Source organism: Geotrypetes seraphini, chromosome 11, assembly GCF_902459505.1.
Source record: "Geotrypetes seraphini chromosome 11, aGeoSer1.1, whole genome shotgun sequence".
NCBI lineage: Eukaryota > Metazoa > Chordata > Amphibia > Gymnophiona > Dermophiidae > Geotrypetes > Geotrypetes seraphini.
In genome coordinates this window covers 125156521-125183385 of record NC_047094.1, presented here as the reverse complement: position 1 = coordinate 125183385, position 26865 = coordinate 125156521, and the positions used below count along the sequence as shown (strand labels likewise).

General features: G+C 43.8%; 1 protein-coding gene across 1 annotated transcript; it reads right to left on the bottom strand.

Annotated features, from left to right (window-relative positions):
- Window positions 1-1549: 1549 nt before the first annotated feature.
- On the bottom strand, window positions 1550-24796 carry HSPB6 (heat shock protein family B (small) member 6). The gene is made up of 3 exons (XM_033914122.1): window positions 24485-24796; window positions 9837-9959; window positions 1550-2751 (listed from the first exon to the last, which is right to left on the bottom strand). Exons 1-3 carry the CDS (start codon window positions 24689-24691, stop codon window positions 2554-2556), a joined length of 528 nt encoding a protein of 175 aa, XP_033770013.1. The 5' UTR covers window positions 24692-24796; the 3' UTR covers window positions 1550-2553.
- Window positions 24797-26865: the final 2069 nt, after the last annotated feature.

Sequence of the window (26865 nt, the reverse complement as noted above, 5' to 3'; positions counted from 1 at the left end):
ATTGTGCAACTTGGAGCAGGTGCCTCTTTTTTGTATCCTTTGTTAGGTAACAGAAAAGGTTATATCTATGCAAAACATGTGTAAATGTTGAACATGTCATTTTGCTGCCTCCGTTATCTTATTGAAGTGGTTGTGTTTTGATTGTATACTGTTTCGAGTTGATTTAAATAAAGATTTTAAAAAAAAATATATATATATATATAAAGAACTAAGGCTGGTATTGACCAAATTTGTACGGTTTATGTCCCATATGTAGTGATTTGGATAGGATGGGCTGGGGAGGGCATCTATGGGAGCTCCACTAATTTGGAACATGAAGACGATACTGGCCAGACTTTAAAGTAGATATCCTGCAAACAACGGGATGGTTGGATAGGCTGGAGTGATCTTGGATGCCAACTTCAGCAGTTGGAACCTAGGATAATACCAGGTGGACATTAGTCTATGGCCCAGAAATATCAAAGAAGAGACAAGTTAACTTAATCATGTATTTTTAATGAGAATAACTAATGGGCAGACTGGATGGACCGTTCAGGTTTTTATCTGTCATTTACTATAAAAATAAAACTAAAATTACTTGACATTAGTTTTCAAGGACCGATCATGTCGAAGAATGATGCTTGTCTAAGCGTTTGTATCCTTATGCACACAGACACTCATAACATTGATAGACTCTTGCGTATGCGACATACGTGTCAACTATTCTAGTGTATACTTATGAAGGGATTTTTTTTATTTTTTTAAATAAAGTAAAATTCCAGAATCTCTTGTGGCACACCCATAATGTCTTTGGGGGTGCACTACTGTGCCTTGGCACAGTTTGAGAGAAAATGCCCTTCTCTGTACCTTTTCTAATTCTGCTATATCTTTCATGTCCACTTCTGTAGGCAGTCAGCTGGCGCCAGCACCTCTCCTCTTTGGCTCTTTTCCTTGCAGGCACCCCCTACTGCCAGCACCCATTTGAAGGGCCTTTGCACATGTGCTGACATCAATGTGATGTTACGGATGCGTGTGACATCATCACAGCAACGTTGCGCACTTCCGGGTGTCTTGAGCCGCGGACACTAGTGTGCTCCGGCTCGAAAATGATTGTGAGACACTGTGTTATACCAATCCCAGGCTTTACCCCTCACTCCCACATGGCCAAGGAGTCTCTAGTCCTGAAACAAAGTTCTGCATTATTAAAGACTGGAACAAGCACAGAAACACCTCATTCCTCACAGGATCCTCTGTGCCAGGCCTGGGTTTTACCATTCACTCCCCTCACTGTGAAGCTATACTCCTTGTTCCCAATGACTGAAGATCCTCACTGTAGCTAGCCTAGTGTGTATCCAATAATCCCTTCTCCCCTCCAACTTGTTCCAGGCCTCTTTTAAAATTGCTGTAGTGGTTTTGCTTCCATCAGTCTTGTTAGGAGACTCCCAGGCACCCATCATCCTTTACATAAAAAATGAGGTTCTACACAAGCACAGAGACAAATATATCGCAATTCCTTCTTATATATGCATGTTTTCATTATTGCTTCATATTTAGATAAAAAACTTGACACTTTTTTACACTACGATTTTTATTTATTTATTTTTCAAATTGAATTATTTTATTTTCAGATGTAGGAATCTTATCTTTCAATGTTAGATCCTCACACTGGTGCTGCTGATGTTTGCAGGATCCCTAAGGATAGTCTTATTAGCCAGTAGTGTTGGAGAGCCTGGAGCTACTATAGGCTAGTAGGCAATTAATGAGGAAAACATGTACTAATGATGTGCATAAGTGGTGGCAGTAGGTATGGCTCTGTGTATGATTATTCCTGTAGTTAGTGTCCTTTCCCCCAACAAATTACAAGCTGAGTTGGAGCAAAGGGCAATTAAGTAACTTGATTAGGCTCCAGTGTGCATGGTGGATAAAGCATTTGAACTCCATATCTGTTTATCACACCAGCAGTAAATAAGCCTTATTCAGCCACTGTTCCTTACAAGTATGAGCTCATGTAGGTAAATGATTTGGACTGGAGCTCATCAACAATAACCTAGTTCTGTTATCTACAGCATTTCTCCATGTTGTGAGCCAAAAATTAGGAGAATAACTCCCTTGTGGACAACCCAATGAAGATCATGCCCAGTCGCTTTGGAGTATGTTCTACAAAAATGGGCATAAGCTAGGGGAATAGATTTTAAAGGTGACTGAAGGAGGTAGGGTCTTAGGACACAGTAAAAGCAGGGTGAAGAGACTGAAAATCAATGATTAAAGAAGATAGAAAGGATAGCCAATAAGAGATAAGGGCAAGAATGGAGAAAAGACAGGAACAGGGGCTATGGTTGAGTATTTCATAAGTTCAAACCTGGAGGATTTCTACTTGTTGGCACCAGTTCTGGCCAATAAACAGCAACTTACTAGGATTCATAAAGGAACAAGCAACTGTAGTATTGTAAGCCATATAGGGATAAGAAGAACTCAGAGCACCAGGGGAGCAAAAAAGTAGGTATTGATAGCCTGCAGGCACTTTGGAGTTGATATTTGTATGGTTATATTCCCCTCTTCCTCTGAGCAGTCTTCTCACTTGCTAGCCACAGCAGGTTTGTCTGTGCGCGTGATAGGGATGGTACGTTCTTCAGGCTTTGCTGATGGTGTGGTAGGGGCAGTAATGGAGAGGACCCCATCAGGGGACAGGGATGAAGTGATGGCAGAGGGATTCACCACCTTTGGAATCAAATAGCGCCGATGGAACTCACGGGAAATAAAGCCATGTTCATCCTAGAAAGGTAGGGAAAAAGAAAAGAGGAGGAAATAGTGAATGCTGCGGATGGGCAGACTGTATGGGCCATTTGACCTTTATCTGCCACCATGTTTCTATATTATAAAACTGAGAGGGGTCCTATAGAAGGAGGAAGTCTATGAGTGAGATTAACATAAGCAAACTCTTCATGCCTGGAGGTTAGACCAGACTTTAGAACCATTAGTGCATTTCCACTACTAGAGTAGTATCAAAGTAGGACAGTAGGTATCTGTCAGGCATGTTGCATTAGTGTGCTGCCTCAATTCCCTGTTTCAGTTCCAAAGCTGGTTCTGTTTCCTGACTAGTAGAAAGGTGAACAGACCAAAACAAGCTGTAGTCTAAAGGAGAATTTTATTAAGCAACACAACTGCAGGGGGGAAAAAACCTATACCCCTGGCTTTGGCCAAGTTTCACCCTTCCTGGGCTGTGTCAGAGGCCAATAATAAAGTTAATATAAACTTGTAATGACAGATTAGATTTTTACCTTGATAATCTGGGTTCTGTTAAGATACACAGAAGTCTGCTTTAGTTGTTTGATTACCACAAAACTGCAGAAGGGTATCAATTTAAGATCTTGAACTCCTCCATTTCTGCAGTGGAGAGCAGCTCCCTCCTCAGTTGGTACCAAACCAATTGAACTCCATTGAAAAATAAGAAAGGAGGAGAGAAACAGAGAACTTCCCAGGCAACAAACATATTCTGCTCTGAAATTTAGGAAATAAAGTAATGATGAAGAAATATTTAACAAGCAAACAGTGAACAATAAATCACTCACATGAGTAACTAAGAGCTAATCTGCTAAATGCAACTAGCAGGGAATAGAGAACTCTCCAAAGGGAAAGAGACTAGGAAACCCCCGTTCCTATAACTTCTCTGCTTAATCTTTAATATATTAAAAGAGATCCTGAGCTGGGCCCTGGCAATGTCCAAGACAGACATCAGGTGAATAAAAAAAATCCGCACAGGGAGGGACAGTACCGACTCCTGTGTATCTTAACCCAGATTATCAAATTAAGAACCTAATCTGTTGTGTTACATATACACAGAAGTCCATACTTTAGCTGACATACCAAAGCAATCCCATGTGTCTATGGAGGGACAGATTAGCCTGCCTGCAGAACTGAGGATCTCAAAGTGGTATCCTCTCAAGCCGCTATATCCACTCTGTAGAACTTTGTAAAGGTGCAAAGAATAGCCCAAGTTGCTGCTCTACAGATTTCATCAGGAAAAATAGCCTGGTGCTCCCACTCAGGAGCTCTAATGAGCTTGTGGAATGTGTTACAAAAGAAATAGGAGGCTGATTCCCACTGGAAATGCAGGAAGAAGTCAGCACAAAATGATGATCAGAAAGCCTAGAGTCATTAGTGCTCTTTAGGTAGATAAGTAGGGCCCTGCGCACATCCAGCTTGCACAAAAGTGTCCTAGTTGGCAGAACCCGTAGGATGAAAAGGTAGGCAAATTAAGTTCCCGATTGACAAAGTACAGACCACATTGAGATCCCAAGATGGGAACGGTCTGTGCAATGAGGGTCTCAGTCTGAGAGCCCTCCTCAAAAACTGAGTGATGTCTGGGTGAGAAGGTAGAGACCGTAGGCCACTCTGTGCCCAAGAGCATGAGATACTGGCTATTTCCACTTTGAGAGATGAAACTGCAAAGCCTTTTTCAAGATCAGCTTGCAGGAAAGCAAGGATCACCAGAACGGGAGCCCTCTCTGGCTCTACCTACTCCTTGATGCACCATAACTGGAAGGTCTTAGCATAAGCCACAAGCATCGCAGTCTTGTTAGCTCTAAGGAGAGTCGTAACCATAACTTCTGAATAACCCTTCTGAATCAAGGCTGCGTGCTCAAGAGCCATGCCATAAGACCAAAGCATTCCAGCTTCTCCATCGGAACTGGGCCTTGACTGAGGAGCCCCGGATGAACAGGCAGTTTCAGAAACTTGCTTCTCTGCAGATACACCAGATCCACAAATCAAGGCCTGCGGTGCTACCAGGATCACCAGATCATGATGGGTCGCTATCCTGCGGATGATCTGACCCACCATGGTCCTTGGCAGAAATACATAGAGGAGCTGCTCTGTGAGCCAGGGTTGAACTAGGGTGTTCCTGCTCAGCTCTTGAACTGTAGAAGCGGATTGCCTTCGTATTCTTGGCTGTGGACATGAGATCCAAGTCCGGTCTGCTCAAGTCTGAGCTATGAGGGAAAATGCCCTCTGGGACAGTGACCACTCTCCAGGATCCAGAGTCTGTCTGATAAGAAAGTAGTCTTAGATGTGTTCTCTACTCCTGCCAGCTGAGAAAGTCTGCAAGTGAAGTTCCACCCACTGGAATAACATCCGTGCCGCCAAGTGAAGGGAAGCGCTTCTGGTGTCTCCCTTTCTGTTCATGTAAGCCACTGTGGTGGCATTGTTTGAAAACACCTGACAGCATTCCTTGTCAGGAAAGATTGCAACTGCTGCAAGGCCAACTAGACGATTTATGGACCACTTGCTTTCCGATGGGGTCCACCTGCCCTTGAGAGGGTGACTGCAGCAGAGAGCCTCCAAGCTGCTGAGACTGGTATTGGTCGTGAGGGTGACCTATGTGTCTATTCTGAGAGGCATGCCCCTTGCCAAGTTCACCCCTTGAAGCCACAAATGTAGGCTATGCTGTGCCTCCACTGGTCAGGGGAGCTGTGTTTGCAGGGAGTAACATTGGAGACCATATGAAAACAAGAGAGTACTGGAGAAGGTACATATAAGCCTTCATCCAGGACCCCACTTCCAAGGACGCCTCCATCGAGCCCAACACCTGCAGATAATGCCAGGCCCCTAGGATCTGCTTCTTGAGCTTCTGTTTGTGTGGCTCGGAGTGAGGGGGAAAAACGGCCTTGCGCTGTGTCGAAAAGGACTCCCAGCAATTCCAAGCACCGAGTCATCTGCAGCTGACTTTTGCTGAAGTTGACTATCCAGCCCAGGTTCTGTAAGAGGCTCATCACTTGCTGAACCGTGTGCTCACTGTCCTCCAGAAAGGGAGCTCTGATCAGCCAATCGTCCAAAAAAGGATGCACCTGAGTACCCATCCTGAGCAGGTGGGCCGCTACAACCACCATCACCTTGGTAAAGGTGTGGGGAGTCATGGCCAAATCGAAAGGGAGTGCTACAAACTGGAAATTGTCACTGCAGAACATGAAATCTCAGATTATCTCCTGTAATCCGGAAAGAAAAGTATGTGAAGCTAAGCCTCTGTCAAATCCATAGAGGCAAGGAATTTTCCTGGAGCCACCATCGCTATGACTGAGCGGACCATCTCCATGCAATAGCAGGGGACCTTTAAGGACTCATTTACAGACTTCAAATTCAGATTGGGCCTCCAATCTTCTGTGCCTTTTTTTTAAGTATAAAGAGCATCTGCATGATACCAATTCTTCTAAGAAACATTGCACCGTCACTCTGACTCTGGCCTCCTTCTCCAGCTATCTGGCTGAAGAGTTGAAGAACAGATCCAGAGGGTGCTGAGAGCTTGATCCTATGCCCCTCCCGAATAATGTCCAGAACCCAGTGGTCGGACAAAATCTGTTCCTATTCTTCCCAGAATGCTGACAGACACCCTCTGATATGAGGAGGAATGACCGTTGTTCTGGCATTATTGTAGCTTCTTGGAGGCCGAGCTGTTGTGCCAAACCTGCTCCAGTCACTGACACTGGGAGTCGGCGTCCGAATGGGGGAGGCCACAGGGGCCATGGCCTCCCCAAAAATTGGCGGTCAAAGTCAGTTATGACTCTACTCCTGCATCCACCTCCTGATTGCTGAAATTTTAAATCTTCCAGCCCAGTAGCCATCGCGCATCACTGCAGGAAATCCCCTGGCGGCACTGAAGCAATGACCAACCAGAAATGAGGCACTTTGAGAACTGCACTGACGTACTTAGAGGTCCAGATGCTGAAACATGGGGAGGCTGCGCAGATGGTCGCTCTCTAGATGACCTGAAAGGCGCACGAGCACTGCCGACATAGGCTTGCCAGAGCAGGTTTACAAAATCAGGCATAAAGGACCAGGAATCCCCTACAAGAGGGAGTTTAGAGTACTTTTTTTTTTTGCTTTGGAGCCATCAGGACCTTTATTAGGCACTGGCACCGCATCATGGAACCCCAAGAGGGCAAAATCATCCCCTATTCTTCCCAACAGTTATTTGGCAGCATTAATAAGGTGGTCAGAGGCGTGATCTCCCAGCATGTGCAGGAGATCACGCAGCACAAGAGTGCTCTTCGGGTACTCAACCGGCACAAACTTCACATGAATTCATGTCACTGGAGCATGAGGATGTCATCCCTGGTGGTTAGAATCAAAAACAAGGCTTTTTGAAGAAATTTGAAAATTTAGAATTCAAACTTGAAAAAATCCAAGATAGCTATCTGTTGAAAAAAGTGGCTGTAGCTGCACCAGAAGACCTCAAAATCTAGCGATTTAAGGATTTCTGGGGTGAGGAAACAAGGCTACAACAAAATATAACCTTAAAAACACAATTTCAGACACTCCCCACCCCCAAACTGCCCTGTGGGCTTTGATAACCCTATTCACAGACCAGACGCTGGGAAGAAGTGTTGCAACCTGCCACAGCACTTCTCAGGTTAGCTGGAACTAGGAGAGGACATCTGCCACCAGGAAAGCTGCCTCTTCTGCTGCCAGTCAGGCCAGAGCCAGATTGAGCCTCAACCCCTAGGACCTCCAAACACCGTGAAGAGGTGTGAGGAAAGTGTAGTCGATACCGGGTGCGCTCAGAAGAAACAAAATTGGTGCCTGTACCGCCTGTGCTAACACTCCTGATCAAGTCAAGGAGCGAGCAAACAGCAGGGGAAATCCCTGAGCTCCATAGTTTAAGCAGGCTAGCTGAGCAGGTCCCTGCAGGATTCATCTGTCAGCTGCAGACAGAGGTCTGCTCCTCTCACTCAGGCTGAACAATCACTTGAGCTGAATAGGAACAAAAAATCCCATAAAAAACCGTACTCCCCCCCCCATTGTTCCCCTTAGTGAATAATGGGAGTACTTATTGTGACTTCTGGTGCCTGATTGCCTGAATCAGCCTGTCTGCAGGAAAAGGATTTCTGTCTCAGAAACTGTCAGACTTTGCACTGAAGGATTTGTTCAGACTGCCGGTCAGGCAGATCACAACCAGTTTCTTACCCCTGAGATTCCTCACACTGCGACAAGGGGAGAAACTATGTAGCTGGCTTACTGATTCCCAGAGGGTTGTTATACGGGGGCCCCAAAGTCTGCACTCAAGCCGCTGATGAAATCAGCAGGTGAGCCACTCTCAGGGGGATGGACCCCAAGCTCCTGAAGAGATACCAAGCAGGCTGGCTCCACGATACTTGATGACATTAGCCTGGGAGCAGCAGTCTACCTCCACGGGACTGCATCCTTTCCCCGACGGAGTAAGCCCAAAAGGGAACCGCTGAGCACTGAAAATTTTAAAAAATCTGATGGAAACATACCTGAAAATATCAAAATGAAGCAGATCAGATCAGAACACACCTTCTGAGTTGGCTTTGCAGAAGGTAAAACTGAGGAGGAAGCTATTCTCCACTGCAGAAGTGAAAGGAGATCAAGATCTTAAAGTGATACCCTTTGCAGTTGTGCGGAAAGTGGGAATCAACAGCTAAAGTACAGTGTGTTTAAACAACCAATCTCAAATTGCAAAACAATTGATTTCTAGGTTGTGTAACAACAGTACTGTTAAAAAATATAAACATGTAAAATAAAATATTAGCCTCCGACACAGCCCCAGGAAGGGTGAAATTTGGCCGAGTTGTGGGCATAGGTTTTTACCCCTCCAGTGGTGTTGCTTAATAAAGTTCTACTTTGGTGTTTTGGTCTGCTCATCTTTCTGCTGGTCTAGCTTTTGCAAACCTACTGCCTGTTTCTTGGGCCAGCTCAAGATGTAGATGCCCTGTATACTATTCACAACATCTAGAGGCAGGAGTCTCAGGTACTGGAGACATATGGAGGACAAGTCTATAAACTAGGTCTTTTAACATTTAAACACCCATTGCACACAAATGTTTAATACTAGAATATACATGCCTAGGTATGTACTTCTATATATATATGGCCATATGCCACTTAAGTGCTATTCTGTACATACATAACTATCTAGCAGAGTGTGTATATACATAGGCAGGGCTCCTACTTATGTTGTAAGTTACACACATTCCTGCTGTTTTTAGGCATGTTGATATACCAGATCACACTAGTACTGTACTCTATAATGAAACCTAGGTTCTGTTATAAATAGAGGCTCCTACCACCCTTTCTTGGGTGCATTCCCAGGTACATTAAATAGACTGTGAGCCCACTGGGACAGATATAGAAAATGTTTTAAAGTACCTGTATGTAAACCACTTTGTGTGGTTGTTTAACTACGAAAAGGCAACAAGTCCCAGTCCCAATCCCTTTCCCTAAATGGAGACACCCAGTTTAGAATTGCCTCATCCTAATTCCCAGAGCCAGATCAGAAGGAACCACAGTATGGCTCCTGATTGAACCATTGTACAGACTAAGCTGAATTATAAAGATAAAAATAAGGAAACAAAGCCAGTTGGCTATGAATAGGGTTACTATATGGCTCCAGAAAAAGGAGGATGGATTAAGATATCCGGGTTTTATTTCCACCGAAAGCAATGGAAGTAAGTAGGATACATAGAGACATCTGGGTTTTACTTCCCTTGAAAGCAATGGAAGTAAAACCTGGATATCTCAATCCGTCCCCTTTTTTTCTGGAGCCCTATGGTAACCCTAGTTATGAATGAAAGCTTATGGTCCCATAGTCCAACTGACTTAGTTCTAACTGAGCTGGAAGATACTAATCAACTAAAGAAAGTAGACTGGCACCAAACTTCCACAGAAAAAGAAGCTAAGCTCAACAATGCTAGAATTTAAGTACATGGATATAGCAGACAGTGGTGAGGGCAATGGCCAGTGCATAACTGACATATGACCCAATAGACCAGGCCAAAAGCAATCAAGTGGCCCTTATTTGCCAACAATTATGCGGCTGGCAATGAAATGTCCATGAGCCTCCACACCTGTTTCTCCTCATGCTTTGCGTGCACTTCCACATGGTCTCCCACCACCTTCAGGTTGATCTCATCTGGAGAGAAGTGTTTCACATCCAGCAAGACAGAGAAATTGTCCTTATCCAGCTTCACCTATGGAACAGAACAAAAAAATGATGGGGGAAGCAGAGCCAGGGAAGAGAATGAGAAGGGAAAGTAAGAAAAAAAGGGAGCACTTATGACAAATAGTGAGGTTTAGTGACTGTAGCCACAAATGTGACAGTTTAAGGGAAAGTCAAGTTTCTACTATCTATTTATGTAACTTGCTTTTATTTATTTACTAGTCTTTAAGCCCGTTACATTAACGGGTCTAGATTAAGAGTTTTTACCTCATGCAAAATTGTCGTTTCTTTAATAAGACATTAACTATTTTTTTCTGCAGCCCTCAGTTAAAGTTTAACATCTTTCCTTTCTCAAAACTGACACATTTCAATCACTATATAGAAAATAAAATTATTTTTCCTACCTTTGTTGTCTGGTGACTTTATTTTTCTGTGCTTTTAACTATGTTTGCAGGGCCTCCTGCATGCTTCTCCTTTGGTCCTCCTCAAATCCCCCAACCAATATCTATCTCTCCCTCCTTCCATGAGTCCAACTTTTCCCTCTCTGCCCTCTCCCCTTCCCCAGTGTAACATTTCTCCTTCCCTCCTTTTTGCCCTCCCCATCCATCTTACCCTTTCCACGTCCAACACTTTCTGCCTGCTGAACACTTTCTCTCTCTGTCATTGCCTCTTCCCTCAGTGGCATCCCTCTTTCCCACCCCCCAACCCAACATACTCTCGCCTCATGCACCATCTCACCCTCACCTCCAGTGTGTAGCACCTTTCCTTTCCCTCTCTTTCTGCTAGGTCCAGCAGCACCTCTTTTCCCTTCCTTTTACCTCCCCCCTGCCTAGCAGTACCCCTTCCCTGCTCCCCCTGTCCAGTAGTGCTCCTTCTCCCTTCCCTGTTCCCTCCCCGTCCAGCAGTACCCCTTCTCCCCTGTCCAGCAGCACCTCTTCTCCCTTCCTTTTACCTCCCCCCTGTCCAGCAGGACCCCTTCTCCCTTCCCTTCTCACCTGTCCAGCAGCACCTCTTCTCCCTTCCTTTTATCTCCCATGTCCAGCAGTACCCCTTCCCTGCTCCCCCTGTCCTGCATCCACTAGCTTTAGCCACGGTTTCATCAGGCAGCATCGGGGCTTTTGCTAGGCCGGCCTGCAGCTGCATGATGAAACCGCGGCTAAAGCTAGCTGCTGCTGCTGGTCCAGGGGTCAGCTGGCATCAGCGATCGGGGCAGAAAGCAGGAAATCAGTTGATGCCAGCACGGGTGATCGGCAGCAGAAGGCGAGATTATTAAACTGTCGCACGAAACTGCCACACACTCCTACTGCGCATGCGGAGAAGGCACGGAAGCATGAAGACACAGAGTTTAAAGTGCGCATACGTGCTAAAGGTTTTATTATTATTGATTGATTGATTCATTCATTTTTCTATATCATTCTCCCAGGGGAGCTCAGAACGGTTTTACATGAATTTATTCAGGTACTCAAGCAGTTATGTGCAATCATGGTCACAAATGGTCATAAGTTCCACTTCAGAAAGCTTATTTGTGCTTCCTTTACTGGATATTACATAGAAACATAGAAATTGACGGCAAATAAAGGCCACGGCCCATCTAGTCTGCCCACCCTAATATCCCTCCCCTACCTTCGCCCTGTGAATAGATCCCATGTGACGATCCCATTTGGCCTTAAAATCAGGCACGCTGCTGGCCTCGATCACATGCAGTGGAAGACTATTCCAGCGATCAACCAATTTATTTTGTTTTCTTGCAGCAGTGGTTTTCACCCTAATTGTCAGGGCACACTGTGTTGGAAGTTTCTGGATATCCTCAATGATTATTAATTAGAGATTTGCATATAATGAAGGCAGCATATGCATATCTATTCCATAAATATTCATAGACACACTGAAAACCCAGCTAGCTGGGCATATCCCAATAAAACACATAATTTCAAGATATATACAAGGCATGTACATGAGAAGTCTACATGCACTACATATTCAGCATGTGCATATCTCAGAACATTTATAGCTACTAACTTTAAGAAGCCTGCTGTTGCACTTATCATGTTTTGCTTTTTATTACCACATAATAAATATATTTATATCACACTGATTTAAATAACATTACCAAACCACACTCTGTGAACAAATCACAATACACAACTGTTTTCTTTATAAAATATCTCAACAGGAATAACCCATTGGGCCAGAAAACCTGGACTGGAGCAAAGCCTTTTCAGTTTCAGTTCCTTTAAACACCACATTGTCCCATTTTTTTAAATTATCACATATTCTCTTGCTGAATTGCAAATTGCTACCACAGTCTTATGTTGCTCAACCACAATGATTATAGTTTATGCTTTCTGATATCACCACTGGACTCTACAATCATATTGTTCAGTCGGCCCAACAAAGGGTTGTGTTTCGCTGGATCAGTGTCTTCAGGAGCCACGACTGCTTCAGGTTTTCATTGAGTTGTTTCACCTATGCAATAAATTTCAATTTACTAGTGTGGTTCCATCTGCTTATTATCATAATACTCTACAGCAGGAGTGCCCAAAAGGTCGATCGCAATCGACCGGTAGGTCGCGTAGGCAACATGAGTCGATCGCATTGCCTTCGCGTTCTACTTGCTTCCTGACTCCGAAGCGCCGAGCCGACCAACTTCCCCCACCCAATCGCTGCCTGGCTGGCCCAGAACTTCCTCTCCGACATCAGAAATGACATCAGGGAAAGGAAATCTCTTGACCCAATGCTTCTATGTGGGGAAGCAGGGAGAGCTTGGGGTAGCAGTGGTTTGGAGGCCTGTTCCCCAATGGCGGCAGCAGTGGCTTGGGAGTAGGCAGGGAGACAGAAAGAAAGAAGGGAAAAAGAAAGAAATGAACAGGAAGAGAGAAAGAAAGGGGGCATTGAGAAAGAAAGAAAGAGGGGCAGGGAGACAGAAAGAAAGAAAGGGGGACAGGAAGACAGAAAGAAAGGGGGCATGGAGAGAGAAAGACAGACAGAAAGAAAGGGGGGCAGGGAGACAGAAAGAAAGAAAGGGGAGGGGGCAGGGAGAAAAGACGAAAAAGTTGGCGGAGGGAATGAGGTCTGGAAGCATACAGCATGCTGAAAGAAGGGAAGAAATATTGGATGCACAGTCAGAAGAATAAAGTGCAACCAGAGACTCATGAAATCACCAGACAACATAGGTAGGAAAAATGATTTTATTTTCAATTTAGTGATCAAAATGTGTCTGTTAATATCTTCTGTCTATATTTTGCACTACAGCCCCCTTTTACTAAATTGCAATAGCGATTTTTAGCACAGGGAGCCTATGAGCAGCGCAGGGCATTCAGAACAGCTCCCTGCGCTAAAAAACACTATCGCGGTTTAGTAAAAAGGGAGGGGGTATATTTGTCTATTTTTGTATAGTTGTTCCTGAGGTGACATTGCATAAAGTCATCTGCCTTGACTTCTTTGAAAACCCGCGGAATATAAATGATAATTAACATTTTCTCTGCGTACAGTGTACTTTGTGTTTTTTAAAATTTTATTGTTGGTAGATCATTTTGACTTGGTCATTTTAAAAGTAGCTCGCAAGCTCAAAAAGTGTGGGCATCCCTGCTCTACAGTTTGACTTATACATAACTATTTCAACATATATGAATGAAATTTACCTTAGCATAGTTCATTTTATCATATAACAACAGCAGCAGCATGCGGTTCAAAACCTCCATAGCAACTCTCTCCTCCTCCAAACTAAAGACAGATTCCACCTTCCCACCATGCATTGCATTATATAGACTCACCTCCATTTACCTAAATTATCTCCACCTGTCACTTTCCTCCTCATAACACATGCCACTCCACCTCCTTGTTTAATCCTTTTGGTTCAAGTTTTCCATTGATGGATCAGCCGCTGTTCTTTATGTAATAACACGTCAGTCATATTCCCTTCCCTGTTCAAATTCACATGAATCAGTACTACAAACCTGACATCACTCATTTGATGACCCACATCAACCCAATGGTTAACCAATGGCATATCAACCTTACCAAGCCTTAGATTACTCAAGCACATAAGCACATAAGCAATGCCTCTGCTGGGTCAGACCTGAGGTCCATCTTGCCCAGCAGTCCGCTCATGCGGCGGCCCAACAGGTCCAGGACCTGAGCAGTAATCCTCTATTTATACCCTTCTATTCCCTTTTTCAGCAAGAAAATGTCCAATCCTCTCTTAAATCCCAGTACTGTATTCTGCCCTATAACGTCCTCTGGAAGCGCATTCCAAGTGTCCACCACACGTTGAGTAAAGAAGAACTTCCTGGCATTTGTATTGAATCTGTCCCCTTTCAACTTTTCCGAATGCCCTCTTGTTCTTTTATTTTTTGAAAGTTTGAAGAATCTGTCCCTCTCTACTCTCTCTATGCCCCTCATGATCTTATAAGTGCTGAGCAATTCTGAGTTTAATTTTCCTTCTAGTTTGGCCCACATACCACTTGCCACAAGGGTATTTAATACCATATACTACCTGTTGGGTGTTACAATCAGTGTAGGCTCGCAACTGAAATCGCTTACATTTATAGCGGGATATCCCAAGAGGTTGTGGGGGCTCCAGGACAACTTTGGGAAGCCTTTACTTGAAGATGAAACAAATGATTCTCAGGTGATGTGATTCTGTGCACTTTAAAACAATGTCCACCCTCTCTATATATCAAAGTATGTATGCACAGTGTAATGGCATGTGCACCTTCTATTCAGACTAGAGGGGTATTGCCAGGGCAGTATTAAGGCATACACCTAGATAGGATGCAGAAGACACATGCCCAGGAGTCAAATGTTTGTGGATCTCAAATGTGTTAATCAATGCTTCCCAAGGTACTGGGGGATGGAGACACAACCACTACTGCCTGTGAAGATTAATCTATTCTCCAGGATTAACTCTCCCATCATAAACTAAATGTTTCAAAACTCCCACAAAGGGATACCTGTGTGCTTCTGACTGCATCGGAAACCAGTAACTAGCAGTAAAAAATATTGCACAATATATAGAAAGTGGGGAGGACAGACCTCTGCTAGAAGCAGTAGTTCTTGGCTTTGGACTGTAATCCTGTCTCTTCATACTTTTCTACCAGTAGCCGATTTACCAAGGCAAGAGTTGGCCTATGCCTTGATCCTGACCTGCCTATGTGCACTGTCCTTTAAGGAAGTGTGACAGCAGCACTTCATATCTGTTTCCTCCATAGTCAAAAGCACACAGGACTTTGGGGGAGTTTTAAAATCATTATAATGCTCCCCCCTCCCCCAATAAGTTTGTTTGCATGGAATACAAAGGGTTAATCCTGGCCTAGGTACGGCCATTGGGATAGGAGAGGTCAGTGGAGCAACTGTTAAATAAAAGTTTAAAGCCCGAAGCAAAAACTCTCCCTGTTATTCTAACTATTCCCTTTGCCCTAACAGTAGATGCTAAATAAATCACATAAGCCATGCACATCCAGTGCTCCACAGACAGATATTTCCATCCCAGCTGGAAGTCTCGGGAACCATGCAATCAGAAATTACACTTCACAATACCAGCAGTCCTCTCCATCATGTCTGCCATATCAAAATGACCAAAATTGTTCATGTCCACTACAAGCATGGTGTGGCATTCTCTCCAGCATCCCATCACTGAAAATCATCTACAACTTACTTTGCAACGACAGCTAGTTACATATAGGAATAAATAATAAGTCAAAGAAAGAAATCCATAGACCATTACAAATATGGCAAGCCCTGGTCTATCCCTGGGCTAATCTACATTGGCTGGTCCTTTTGAATGGGTGCGAAGGCTGTTGAGCCCGTGCTAATGCTGCTCCATGACATGATGAAATGATATAAGAGCGGTTTCAGCTCCTGAAGATGCTGATCTAGCAAAATGCAGTGATCTGTGTTGGACTGGCTTGTACAGTTTGGATGACATCTTTGAAGGAAACTATCAACACTGCCTAAAACATATTCATCATTGGATTTTGGTCCAAGAAGTGCAATGGATTTGAAACTTATTAAGAACATTTAGTACATTGGACTGATAACAGGTTCCAGGTTTTCCAAGCTGCTGTGGGAAATACCAGCAGCTAAAAGTTTTTATTGTTAGGTTATGGAGAGTGAACTCATTTATGTGTAATGTTATGGTGAGGAATAAAATTGATTATAATGTTATAAATTATTGATGTATGTTAAGTAACGCTTTTTTCTTTGTTGTACTGTGATTTAAATTTGTGTGGCGAAGAAGCTTTTTATGTAATTGTCCTGCCATATATTAGAGGATGTTTCAAAAAGTAACAGCAAATTTAATATTTTGAGATATATAATTTAATTAGAGTTACAAATTATGTAATTTTTCTACATAAACGCCCTCCTTTTCAACACACTTCTCAAACCGTTGCACCAACTTCTTTATTCCATTGGAAAAAAACATTTTTTGGTTGTGCCGTCAGCTAGAAATGCACCGCTTCTTTGACCTCATCTTCCAACTCTTTATCCTCTTAAAGCATCCTTCAAAGGTCCAAACACATGATAATCAGAGGGAGCAAGATCAGAGCTGTATAGAAGATGCTGTACAGACTCAATCTCCAAATGGTGTCAAAGAGTTGCAGTGGCCGTGTGAGGGCGTGCATTAATCATGAAGGAGAAGAATGCCTTTAGACAAAAGTCCTCTGTGATGGTTCTATTTTTGGCTTTAGCTCTTCCTCCAACATTGCACTGTACTTATTTGGATGTATATCCCATTCTCCTGGAAGGGCTCAGAACCGGTTACAAGTTTATATACATAATAAAACATAATGGTATAGTAATGTAGAGCAAGGCAGTATATTTTAGATCATGAGTTTCAAGTTTATTTTATTTGCTATACTGCTTATAAAGCCTAAGTGGTTTCCATAGAAGTCATATACAATAAAAACTTAATATGGGGAACATACATTGTATTTTAGAACTATGAAGGATAAACAAGCATGACATATGAGACATGACTGGGAGGAGGGGTATGAATACATATTAAAATGAAAAAGGAGCAAACATACATGGAGTGTGGTAGGGAATAGAAAGAGAAAGATGAAAATAGAGAAGAAAGAGAGCAGGAAAGCGGACAAGCAATGACATGGTAGAACAAGGCCTCATACAGCATGGATTGGTGATGTTATCTAATTGAGCTTGACAGTACAAATTGTGGTAAGACAGCACATAGAGCATGGCCATGCGTTATGATGCATGACAATACATGGTATGGCAGACAATATGTATAAGAGCATGGCAGGAACATAACAGAGCATGGTCTGGCAGGACAATACCATAATTGTGAATGATGCTAGGTATGGTATAGCTTAGAATGACTGGCAAAGTGTGGAAATGTCAGCAATGACAATACATGACATGGCAAGGTAATACATAACAGCGCATTATAATATGTATTAGGTGTGATATGACATGGAAAGTATGGCAGGGCATGGTAGTATCAGTGATAGTTGATCTTGTTTCATGGATAGTAGTATTCTGACTGGAGTTATTTCATAGAGTTTAGAGGAAGAGGTGAGTTTTTATTGTCTTCCTGAAGTTTAGTAGTCCTTCTAGTGATCTGTGAGGTGGCAATTGGTTTTAGAGGTGTGATAGGTAGTGTGAGTAGGATCTTTTCTAGGCATTCTCAAGGCAGAGGGAGTGTCCTGAAGGTGTGCATAGTTTTTTTTCTATTTGCAAGCAAAGTTGCCGGTTTGGGTTGTAAGATGGTAGTTTGGAGACCATATAGGTTGGTACCATGTTGTGGAAGACTTTGTAGGCCATTACCAGGCTGGGATGATTGGGTTGTGTACGTGAAGGTTTATTAGACAGTGGATGGCGGCATTTTGTACTTGTTGAAGTCAATGGAGATTTTTTTAAGTGAGACCGTTTAATAGTGTTTTGCGGTAGTCCATGCAGGAGAGGACAAAGGCATAAAGTATCTGCGAAAAGTCTGGTTCTGAAAAGTATCTTCTGATTTTTCGGAATTGCCAGAGGTAGTAGAATGAGGGCACTATTCACTGTTTTATCCTTTTCCTGATAGTGCTCCAAAATTGGTCCCTTCATATCCCAGAAGAGAGCGAACGGGACCTTTCCAGCGGAGGGCTGAGATTTGAACAACTTCTTGACTGGAGAAGTATTGCGCCATTGTGAAGACTGCTTCTTGCTTTCAGGCTCATAGTGATGTACCCAGGTTTCATCCCCTGCTAGGAAGCATTCTCCTTCATCGTTATACCATGCCAACAAGGCTGTGGAAGTCTGCAAATTAACCTTCTTGTGTTCATCAGTCAGCATCCTAGGCAGGGGTACTGACACAGTCCTGGCACACCCATGTTCTACTTTTGATACTTGAGAACCTCTGTGACAATGGTGTGTGCGGATCCAATACCGACATTCAATTCCCTGGCCAGAACTTCTAAAGAAATACGCCTGTTTTCATGAATAATGGTGTCAGCACAACCCACCTTCTTATCAGTGACGGTCATGTTGGGATTGATGTTAATCTATTTTTAAATGCATCTACCCACTTGTACACTCTTCTCTCACCAATGCAGGCATCTCCATCCTGTTGCAGCATTCTTCTATGAATTTCATGAGGTTTCACATCCTCTGACCACAAATTCTGATGACTGCTCGTTTCTCCTCTACCATTCAAACAGCTAAGGGCACCACCATTTTATATATGGTACCCAACTGATTAAGCGTGCCATGCCATCTATTGGGCAGTGTCAACACTTCCTCTAAGAATGTATCTTTTCTGCGCAGGAATTTGAAATGCCAGGGGTGTTCATTTCATGAAATACTGTCAATTTGCTGTTACTTTTTGAAATACCCTCGAACCTATCCAGGGGACCCTACTACTGCTGGCAATCCTCCAGCACAAGGGGAAAAACAAATTACTAGACTCAAGGGTCTTTAGCTGAACCCACTTTCACAAATTCTAAGGGAATACCCCTGTTACCTCAGTCATGCACATGCCTTTCAATCACCTACATCCTCAATTCCAAAACCCATAAAAAATTTCTAATTTTGACTGATTTTTATTCTTTATGCTTATATCATCCTCTTTTGTTGGTTTTTATTTACAGAGAACGGCAGCCAGTGTCCCTTTAAGCATCACTTGCATTGCTCTTCAATTCAAATGAAAATCTTTGATCATTTCTATGCTCCCTCACCCAAGATGGTCAAATTGTCTCACTTACTATCCACTCAAATCTCACTTCCTTCAGTGAGCCTTTGCATATTCAGTATTACCTGTACCCACTTGCAAGACATATTGGGTCCCTTTATCCTGCCTCTGGAGACCAACCCCAGACATCTCCCAAGGACAAAAAAAAAAAAGCCCTCAATGTCTGCCAAGTCCAACAGGCATCAGTATCTCCATTTCTATGAAATTGAAGTGTCATCAATAAACACAACAGAGGCCTTTTACACCAATGGGCCAAAATTCTCTTCCCATGGCTTGCCCTGGGATTGGTAGCAGGGAATGTTGCTGCTATTTGTGTTTCTGCCAAATACTTGTGTCCTTGACTGGCCACTGTGGAATCAGGATACTGGTCTAGATGGACCATTGGCTGACCCAGTATGACTATTCTTATTTTCTTATATACCAACCTGCCTATACCCCAAGCCTAAAAAACAAAACAAAAAACCTCCCTACAACCACGAGCAGCATGCTCATGACAAAAATCTCCATTGAATAGCCAAAGCAACTGTCATGCCCTCCATCCCACTTTGTTTGCATGCAGAGTCTTTGCAAACAGACAAGAGGCTCATTGCCCATCACCCATCACATTGGAACATACTTTGCAGAATTAGATATCCCCCCTCAAGGGAAGATTAGGTTCTTACCTCGATAATCTTCTTTCTAGTAGAAAGGCATACGAGTCTTGAATCAGTGGATTACAGGCAGTCCCTGGGTTAAGAATGGGTTCTGTTTTTTAAACGGTTAAGTTGAATTTGCATGTAACTCAGATCTTCGTATTCTTCCCACCTCCTTGAGACCCCTTTTACATCTATTTCCATCTATCCCACTGTTCCCTCTCCACCACCACATCCAACATTTCTCCCTCTCAACTCTTTCTTCCCCATACATCTCTACCTCACTCTTCTCCCACCACTATTGTAACGTGATATTATCTGCAAATACCACTTTGTCATACGATACCACACTCCGTACACAAAATGGTCTCTCTTTCTACTATCTACCACACTCCGTACAAAAATTGTCTCTCTTTTCACTCTCCCCCTTTTTTCTTTCTCTTCCTTTCTTTTAAGGTTTAATAAGTATTTTGTATATAGTTTATTATAGTAATTGCATCCTTAGTAGAATGTGTTCTTTTATCTTATATTCCCAATTATTATATTTAATTGTTGGAGGTAAATTGCTTAAGTTTTCTTGAAATTACTTAAAGTAAAGAAAAGTTTTGAACTCTGCTTCCAGCCAACTTATCCAGGTGTTGTGCTAAAAGTACTTATTACAAAAGAAAAGGACTGAGCCATTTTAACCTTCAGACAGCGTTACAGGCCAGATTCAGCAGCTCAGGCCAATACACAAAAGCATGGGTTAGTAAAAGGACTATGCCAGTACCCCTGGCCCCCCATCTGCAAGAATATTTCATCATGATATCACCGAGGACAAGACTGCCCTGCTCTGTTATGATTGGAGGTGATGCCCTGCTCTATGCCAGAGACTGCCCCTGAGTTTCGATCCACTCACATCTATAAAGCCTAGATACGATGCACCTTCTTTCTCTTTTCCCTGGATCACCATGCTGCAACATCAACCATGTGCTCGGGCCTACAGGGCGGCCTTCTAAGGACTTTTAACCAGCATTTTTGAGTAAATGTAAATATTTAACCTAGAAATTTTGTTGAGTGTATTCTATTATTTTCACTTAAAGACCCTATCTGTAACTGCTCTACCTGCTTGATTTTAATGCTTTTAAATACATTTTCAATTTGCTTATAAATGTTCTGAGTCTTAGTTCTTGAATTATTAGAGTTAAGTTTTAATCAAGCGAGCTAACTTTCCCCAAATCAATAGTTCTTTATAATATATATTTCTCTAAGCCAGAGATAATTTTATAACACCATGTCCAATAATTATCTTGCTCTTCCTGTGCCCAACATTCTCCTCTTTCTTCGTTTCCCGATGTGCACCATCTCTCTTTCCCTCTTACGCAGACATCCAATTCTCCCTTTCCCATCTCAGCATCTCTTTCCCTCACTCCATTCTTCAAACCTATGGCCCAAGTTCATGCCCCCTCCCTCCTTCCTTCCATCCTTTGTCCAAGATTGTGCTCCCTCCTTCCTGAGTCCCAACACGCTCCTCCCCCTCCCCCATGTCCAAATGCACCCCTCTACCTTCATTCTGTGTCCTAGGTTCGTGCCACCCTACCGCGGATGTTTACCTTCTTCTGGCCAGCTCCCTCCTCCTTCCAGCCACAGTCATTTCTATTGACAAAAGCCACGGGCAGCGGCTTCTACAGATGACCTGGAAGCCTTCCCTCTGACATACCCCAAGGTTGATGATCAGCAGAAGGCCCGGCAGAAAGACCAGAGGACTGAGAGAGAGGAGAATCCTCGTAGAGAGCAGATGAGGGACAGGAAATCCTCAGGAAGATAGGAGGAGTCTTTGGTGCGTGCATCTGAGAGAAGATGACTGTGGGGCTGGAGAATCCTCAATGCATTCATCCAGGAAAAGATGACTGAAAGACTGGAGGCCTGAAAGGATAAATAGCTGGAAGGCCCAAGCAGGGCTCAGGTTTGATGACCAGCAGTGGGACCAGCAAAGTTCCAGGGAGTGGGAGACTCAAGAGGCTGGAGAGTGTAGGGACCGGTGGTGGCCCCACAGGAACAGCCAGAAAGGTTAAGGTCCAAGGCTGAGATGTCTAGCAAGCAACCAGCTGAGGGACTGGTGGCAACCAGCGGAGAGACCGGTGATGGCACTAGAAGCTGCCAGAGGAGTCCAGAATAAGCAGCTTGACAGACCCGGGAGAAAGTTGGCCATAAGGTTGGGCGAACAACTAGCGGAGGGACTGGCAGTGCCAGTGGTGACCGGCAGAGGGCCTGTTGAAGGCACTGGAAGCTGCTAGGGAAGACCTGGAGGGCCAATGAGGGGTTGGGAGAGGACCTGGAAGATCTATGGAGTCCAGGGGGAGACTTGAGTAAAGACCTGGTTAAAAGTGAATAAAGGATTTAGAATTATTTTAACCCTGTATGTGCTGTTTTTTAGCAGGGTCAATTGAAGACCAGAAGGACCTGGGGGAGATATGTAATGGGTAATACCACTCAACCTAGATACGTGATCACATGGGCCCACACAAATGCCTCTCACCTTCCTCTACCTAACTATGCACTTGCAAGCTTGACAGAGCTTTCCCTGTAGCAATGGAATGCATACTTTGCTGCCCTTTTCTGTCTTGACTGGAGCTTACCATTCCCTCCCTCTTGGGTGATCATCTATCTAGAAAGGAGATTAGCATTGCCTTTCTCATGAGTGGTCTTCCCTCTGATGTAATGTTGCACTCCTCACTTGGTACCTGATCTCCTTAATTCAGCTTCATCTTACACTTAGCATTACACAGGCACTGAAGGGTTTAGTATATTGCTTGATATAACACCCCTTCTCAGTCCTCAGCTGACTCATCCTACTTGTCCATGGAGAAAATAAGGTTACTTACCTGTAACAGAGGTTCTCCATGGACAGCAGGATAAGTCAGCCACACAAACTCACCTGGTTCCCCTTTCAGGATGAATCTGTCTATAGCTGAAGTATGGATTAGAGAGGAAATGGGCGGTGTTGATGGTTACTGTGGCCTGCAACTGCTCAGAAGGACCTGGAAAAGGCTCTTCTGAGCTTTAGGAGAGCTAATCAATCCATGGTACCATCACTTTGTGCTATTTTATTATTCTTTTCAAACCAAGACTGGATACAGCTCCATTCAAAAAACCTCTTCCCTCCGAAACGGGGCGATACAGAGCACCCTCCCTTTCCCCCATAACATTCTATAAGTGTTCCAGTTCTGTTGATCACAAAATGGAGCAATGATTTCACCGTTCTCTAAGATGGTCCCCTGCAGCTATGTTAATAAACTGCTACAATCACTTTCCACACAGTGGATCTGTCCATTGTGTCTTAAAGATCTCTTTTTGTAATTTTAAGGACTAATTCACTAACTCTCTCTTATACTCTGCGGCTGGGTGCACACAATATCCCCAGCTATCCCCAAGGATCAAATCCAGCTCCTTCATAAGGCAGCACATAAGGGACTACTACTGGGTACTTTATAAATGCTGCACAGTATAAAAACGGGTCCGGGTAGAAAGACCAGCAGGTTTTTTTTTTAAAATTTAGTCAATGTTTATTTATTGAATTTTTACAAAATTACAAAGTATGGAATAAAACAATCCATAATAGTGGAAAACAAAAGATATGCCAATGAATGGAATCAACAAATACAGAAAATGAAATGCAGAACATGAACATGGATTCGTACATTCCTCAAGAAATTTTCTTCATAGCATATCTAATACAACAAACTGCATCCTAACTACCTAAACAAGCACGTTCCAGGTAAAATAAAGGTAGAGAGATAAATAAGTGTGAGAAAGAGAAAAGAAAAGAAAATAAATACATAAATAAATAAAGGAGTAAATAAATAAATAAACAAATGAGTGAGTAAGTAGATAGACGAATAAGTAGATGAGTAAAAGAAAAGGGAGGAAGGGAGAAGAAAGACTAGAGAAGGGTCCACTCAAGGGAGAGAAGAGTGCAGGTAGAGTTTCAGTAGATTCCATCTGAGCTGGAAACGAGGAAACCTATAAGAGAGCTATTACAGTATTACTGTAAACGTTTACCCGTGAGAGACGAGCTCTCTTCCTGCACTGTGTCCGATAGGGAGAAAGGTGTAGAAAAGTAAACAGCTTTCTGCATCAGACACACAGCACCAGGGTCTGGAAATTGTGTGGTCTGTGAAGGAAACTTCCTGCCTCTGGAGTATAGATTACACTAGCTCAGGACAACAATAGCGTGGAACCGAGAGCACCTGCCTGCCTCTGGCGTGTGTGGGAACGGTATGCAAGGAAGATGAGCTCCCTTGCTTCTGGGTGTGCAATCCCACTATCTCAGAGGGGGCGGAGATGGCGCGCGCGCGCGAGAAGCTCCCTGCTTCTGGTGGGCGCAAAAACACTGCGCCAGACTTAGGGGGGGGGGGGAACGGGACGGCGTGTAAGCTTTCTGGGTGCCCCCAACCAATATTGAACTTTTTTCCTGGTGCCAAAGAAGAGGTAATTGGTCTTGTATGTACTAAACGCTGTTTTAGTCCCCTCCGTCCTTTTGGGGAAAAGTTGAAACTGGAATGTTGACCGAAGGACCCCGCCCACCTCCTCCACAACTTAGGTAGAACCCCAAACGGATTTCCCCTTCCCAGAGGATAAATATTGCCATCGTTTCACAACTATAGTACGCCAGGAGGGCAAATGCCAGGCAAGATCATGTCTGTATCAAACAACCTCTGGGAGGGATCTAAAGACGGGGATTTAGGGGGGTCTTACCTCCGAGAGGCCGGTTTCCGCTGGGAACTGCATGCTGGGCGTCCTACTATAATAGGGCCACAGGCTGCTGGACATGCTGGGAGGGGGGACCAGGTCTGTCTCCAGGAGCCCCTCTCCAAAGCGCTGGTCAAACAGCCGCTGGGGAAAGAAAGGCAGAGGGCTCATCATGGGGCGCCTCATCCAGGGGTGATGAATGGTGACGTCCATGCTTCGGATCTCGGAACGCACGCGCTGCCCTGAAGAGTCTTTTCACCCAGCCGCCCTCCTGCTTCTTTATATACCCAGCCGCTGCCCTGCCCATGGAACATACCAGAAGCTTGCAGAACAGCTGAGCCAGTGCCCGAGTGGGGTGGCAACTGGCCAAGGTTTTGACAACTACGGCAACAGTGGGCTGATTCGTCCAATGGATAACAGTCGGGCAAGGGAAGAAAAAGATGAAATGGATCACACAGCAGAAGGAAAAGGAGCCAGCAGGAAGGAAACGAAAAGGAGAGAGGGAAAAGAGGCAGAGAAAAGAATGAATGAGGTGGAGACAGGATAGGAAAAGAAAATGTTGATGCAAAGTGAGGTGAGACAGGAAGCCACAGAGGACCTGTGCTGGTGGTATGGGATCCCTTGGGGAATCCCGGCTAGGATACTTACCTTTGAGAGCAAGGAAAGCAGAGCTGCCCCAACCATAGGCATAAGAGCCAGCTCTGGGGGTGCTTGAACACCCCCAATATCGAATAAACTCTTTTTAAAATTTTGAATAAACTATTTATTAAAATTGTAAGTACTTACATTACAAAAAGTTCTTTAAGTTGAGATATAACAATACACACATACATGTTTGTATAAAGTACAAAATATAGAATAAAGAACATTGTTTCTGCATTATGAAACATAATTGTCACGTCCATTTTTTAAAAAATCTTTCGAGAGTATATTTAATAATTATAAAATGAATTATCTTCATATTTTTACATAGTAGAACATAATACCACCACATCTATAAAGTTAGATGAGAATTATCTTTCCAGCTATTATTAATTAGTTTTAAAGCTATGGAAATAAAAGGCTTTGTCTTGGTCACAAAGATGAGTTGTAAATGCTAATGGCTTATAGATTATATGACCAGGGAAGAGTCTTTGAATTTAAGAATAGTTTGAATTGTGTTCCGTATTTCAGACCAGAAAAATTGAAGATTGCCATAGTAATACATTTCTTCCTCCCCCCTTTTTTTTTTTTTTTTTACAAAATCACAAAAGCATTTTTAGTGCAGACCGGTGCGCTGAATACTCTGCGCTGCTCCCAATGTGTTGGGAGCAGCGCAGAGCATTCAGCGTGCCAGCCGGCGCTAAAAACGGCTTTTGTGGTTTTGAAAAAGTGGGGGGTTGGTGTATAATACAGTAAAAATAAAATTATTATTACCAAGGACCCAATTCACTAACATGCCCGATTGTGACCGATCCGTGTTTGATCGATTCAGGAAGAATATTCAAATGGGAGCGATTGGAGGCACGTCACCATCCGAGGACATGGATTGCTAGGTAGCGATCCCCACGCCTGCGCAGTCCATCGACTTTGCCTGTATATTGTCTGCGCATGCGTTTGCTGTCCATTTTTGCTGGGGGGGGGGGTTAACTTTTTTTTACTGGCACTGACTCTCCTGCTCTCCCAGGGAAGGGCGATCCCTGGCGGCAGCAGCCTCTTTGCCGACTCGACAAAAATGCAGACTGTAGCGGTGCTCAAGTTCACTGCCCCGGTGAGTCCCTGCCGCAAAGAGACATAGCTAACTTTTTTAAAAGCAGGCATAATTATTGACTCTCCTGCTCTCTGCCGCCCTTCCCCGCAGTGCAGTCCTGCTTTAAACCCACAGGTTAAAACCATGGGCTCGCACTGCGGGGAAGGGCGGCAGAGAGCAGGAGAGTCGGGGCGGCAAGAGCAGGGTAAGGGCTGTCCTGGAAAGGAGAGGTGGCAGAGGGCACAGAGCAGGGCCCTTTTGATGGGGCAGAGAGTAGTTTTTCACACCAGTCACTTGTTTTTTGATCGGCCAGCCAGTAAGTGTGTCAGGAAAAAGTGTAGTGAATTGCGTCCTTCCTGCTTTGCATGCCATTTCCCCTCATTTGCATGCACGGATCGGATCGGTACACAGGTTAGTGAATCGGGTCGGAGGGAAATCGGGTTGCAAAGGGCTCGCAAAATGATCAGTACGCGACCAGTTTGCTTAGTGAATCTAGCCCCAACTTCCTTATTGCATAACTAGCACACATACTCTGACTGTGTCCAGGGAGAGGTAATTTTCATTGAGTTTAGCAGCCTCAATAATTTTAAAAAGCTGGCTCCCATGACTATAGGAGGTCCTCTGTGCTTGAAATATTTAGCCTGTGGAGATGATGTCA

Bases quoted from the DNA above. Each gene is read 5' to 3' on its own strand.
- HSPB6 (XM_033914122.1), bottom strand. From the start codon at position 24,691: ATGGACGTCACCATTCATCACCCCTGGATGAGGCGCCCCATGATGAGC. The intron at 9,960-24,484 runs GTAAGACCCCCC...TCTGTTCCATAG, and splicing joins CGGAAACCGGCCTCTCGGAG to GTGAAGCTGGATAAGGACAA. The intron at 2,752-9,836 runs GTGTGGAGGCTC...CTACCTTTCTAG, and splicing joins CAAAGCATGAGGAGAAACAG to GATGAACATGGCTTTATTTC.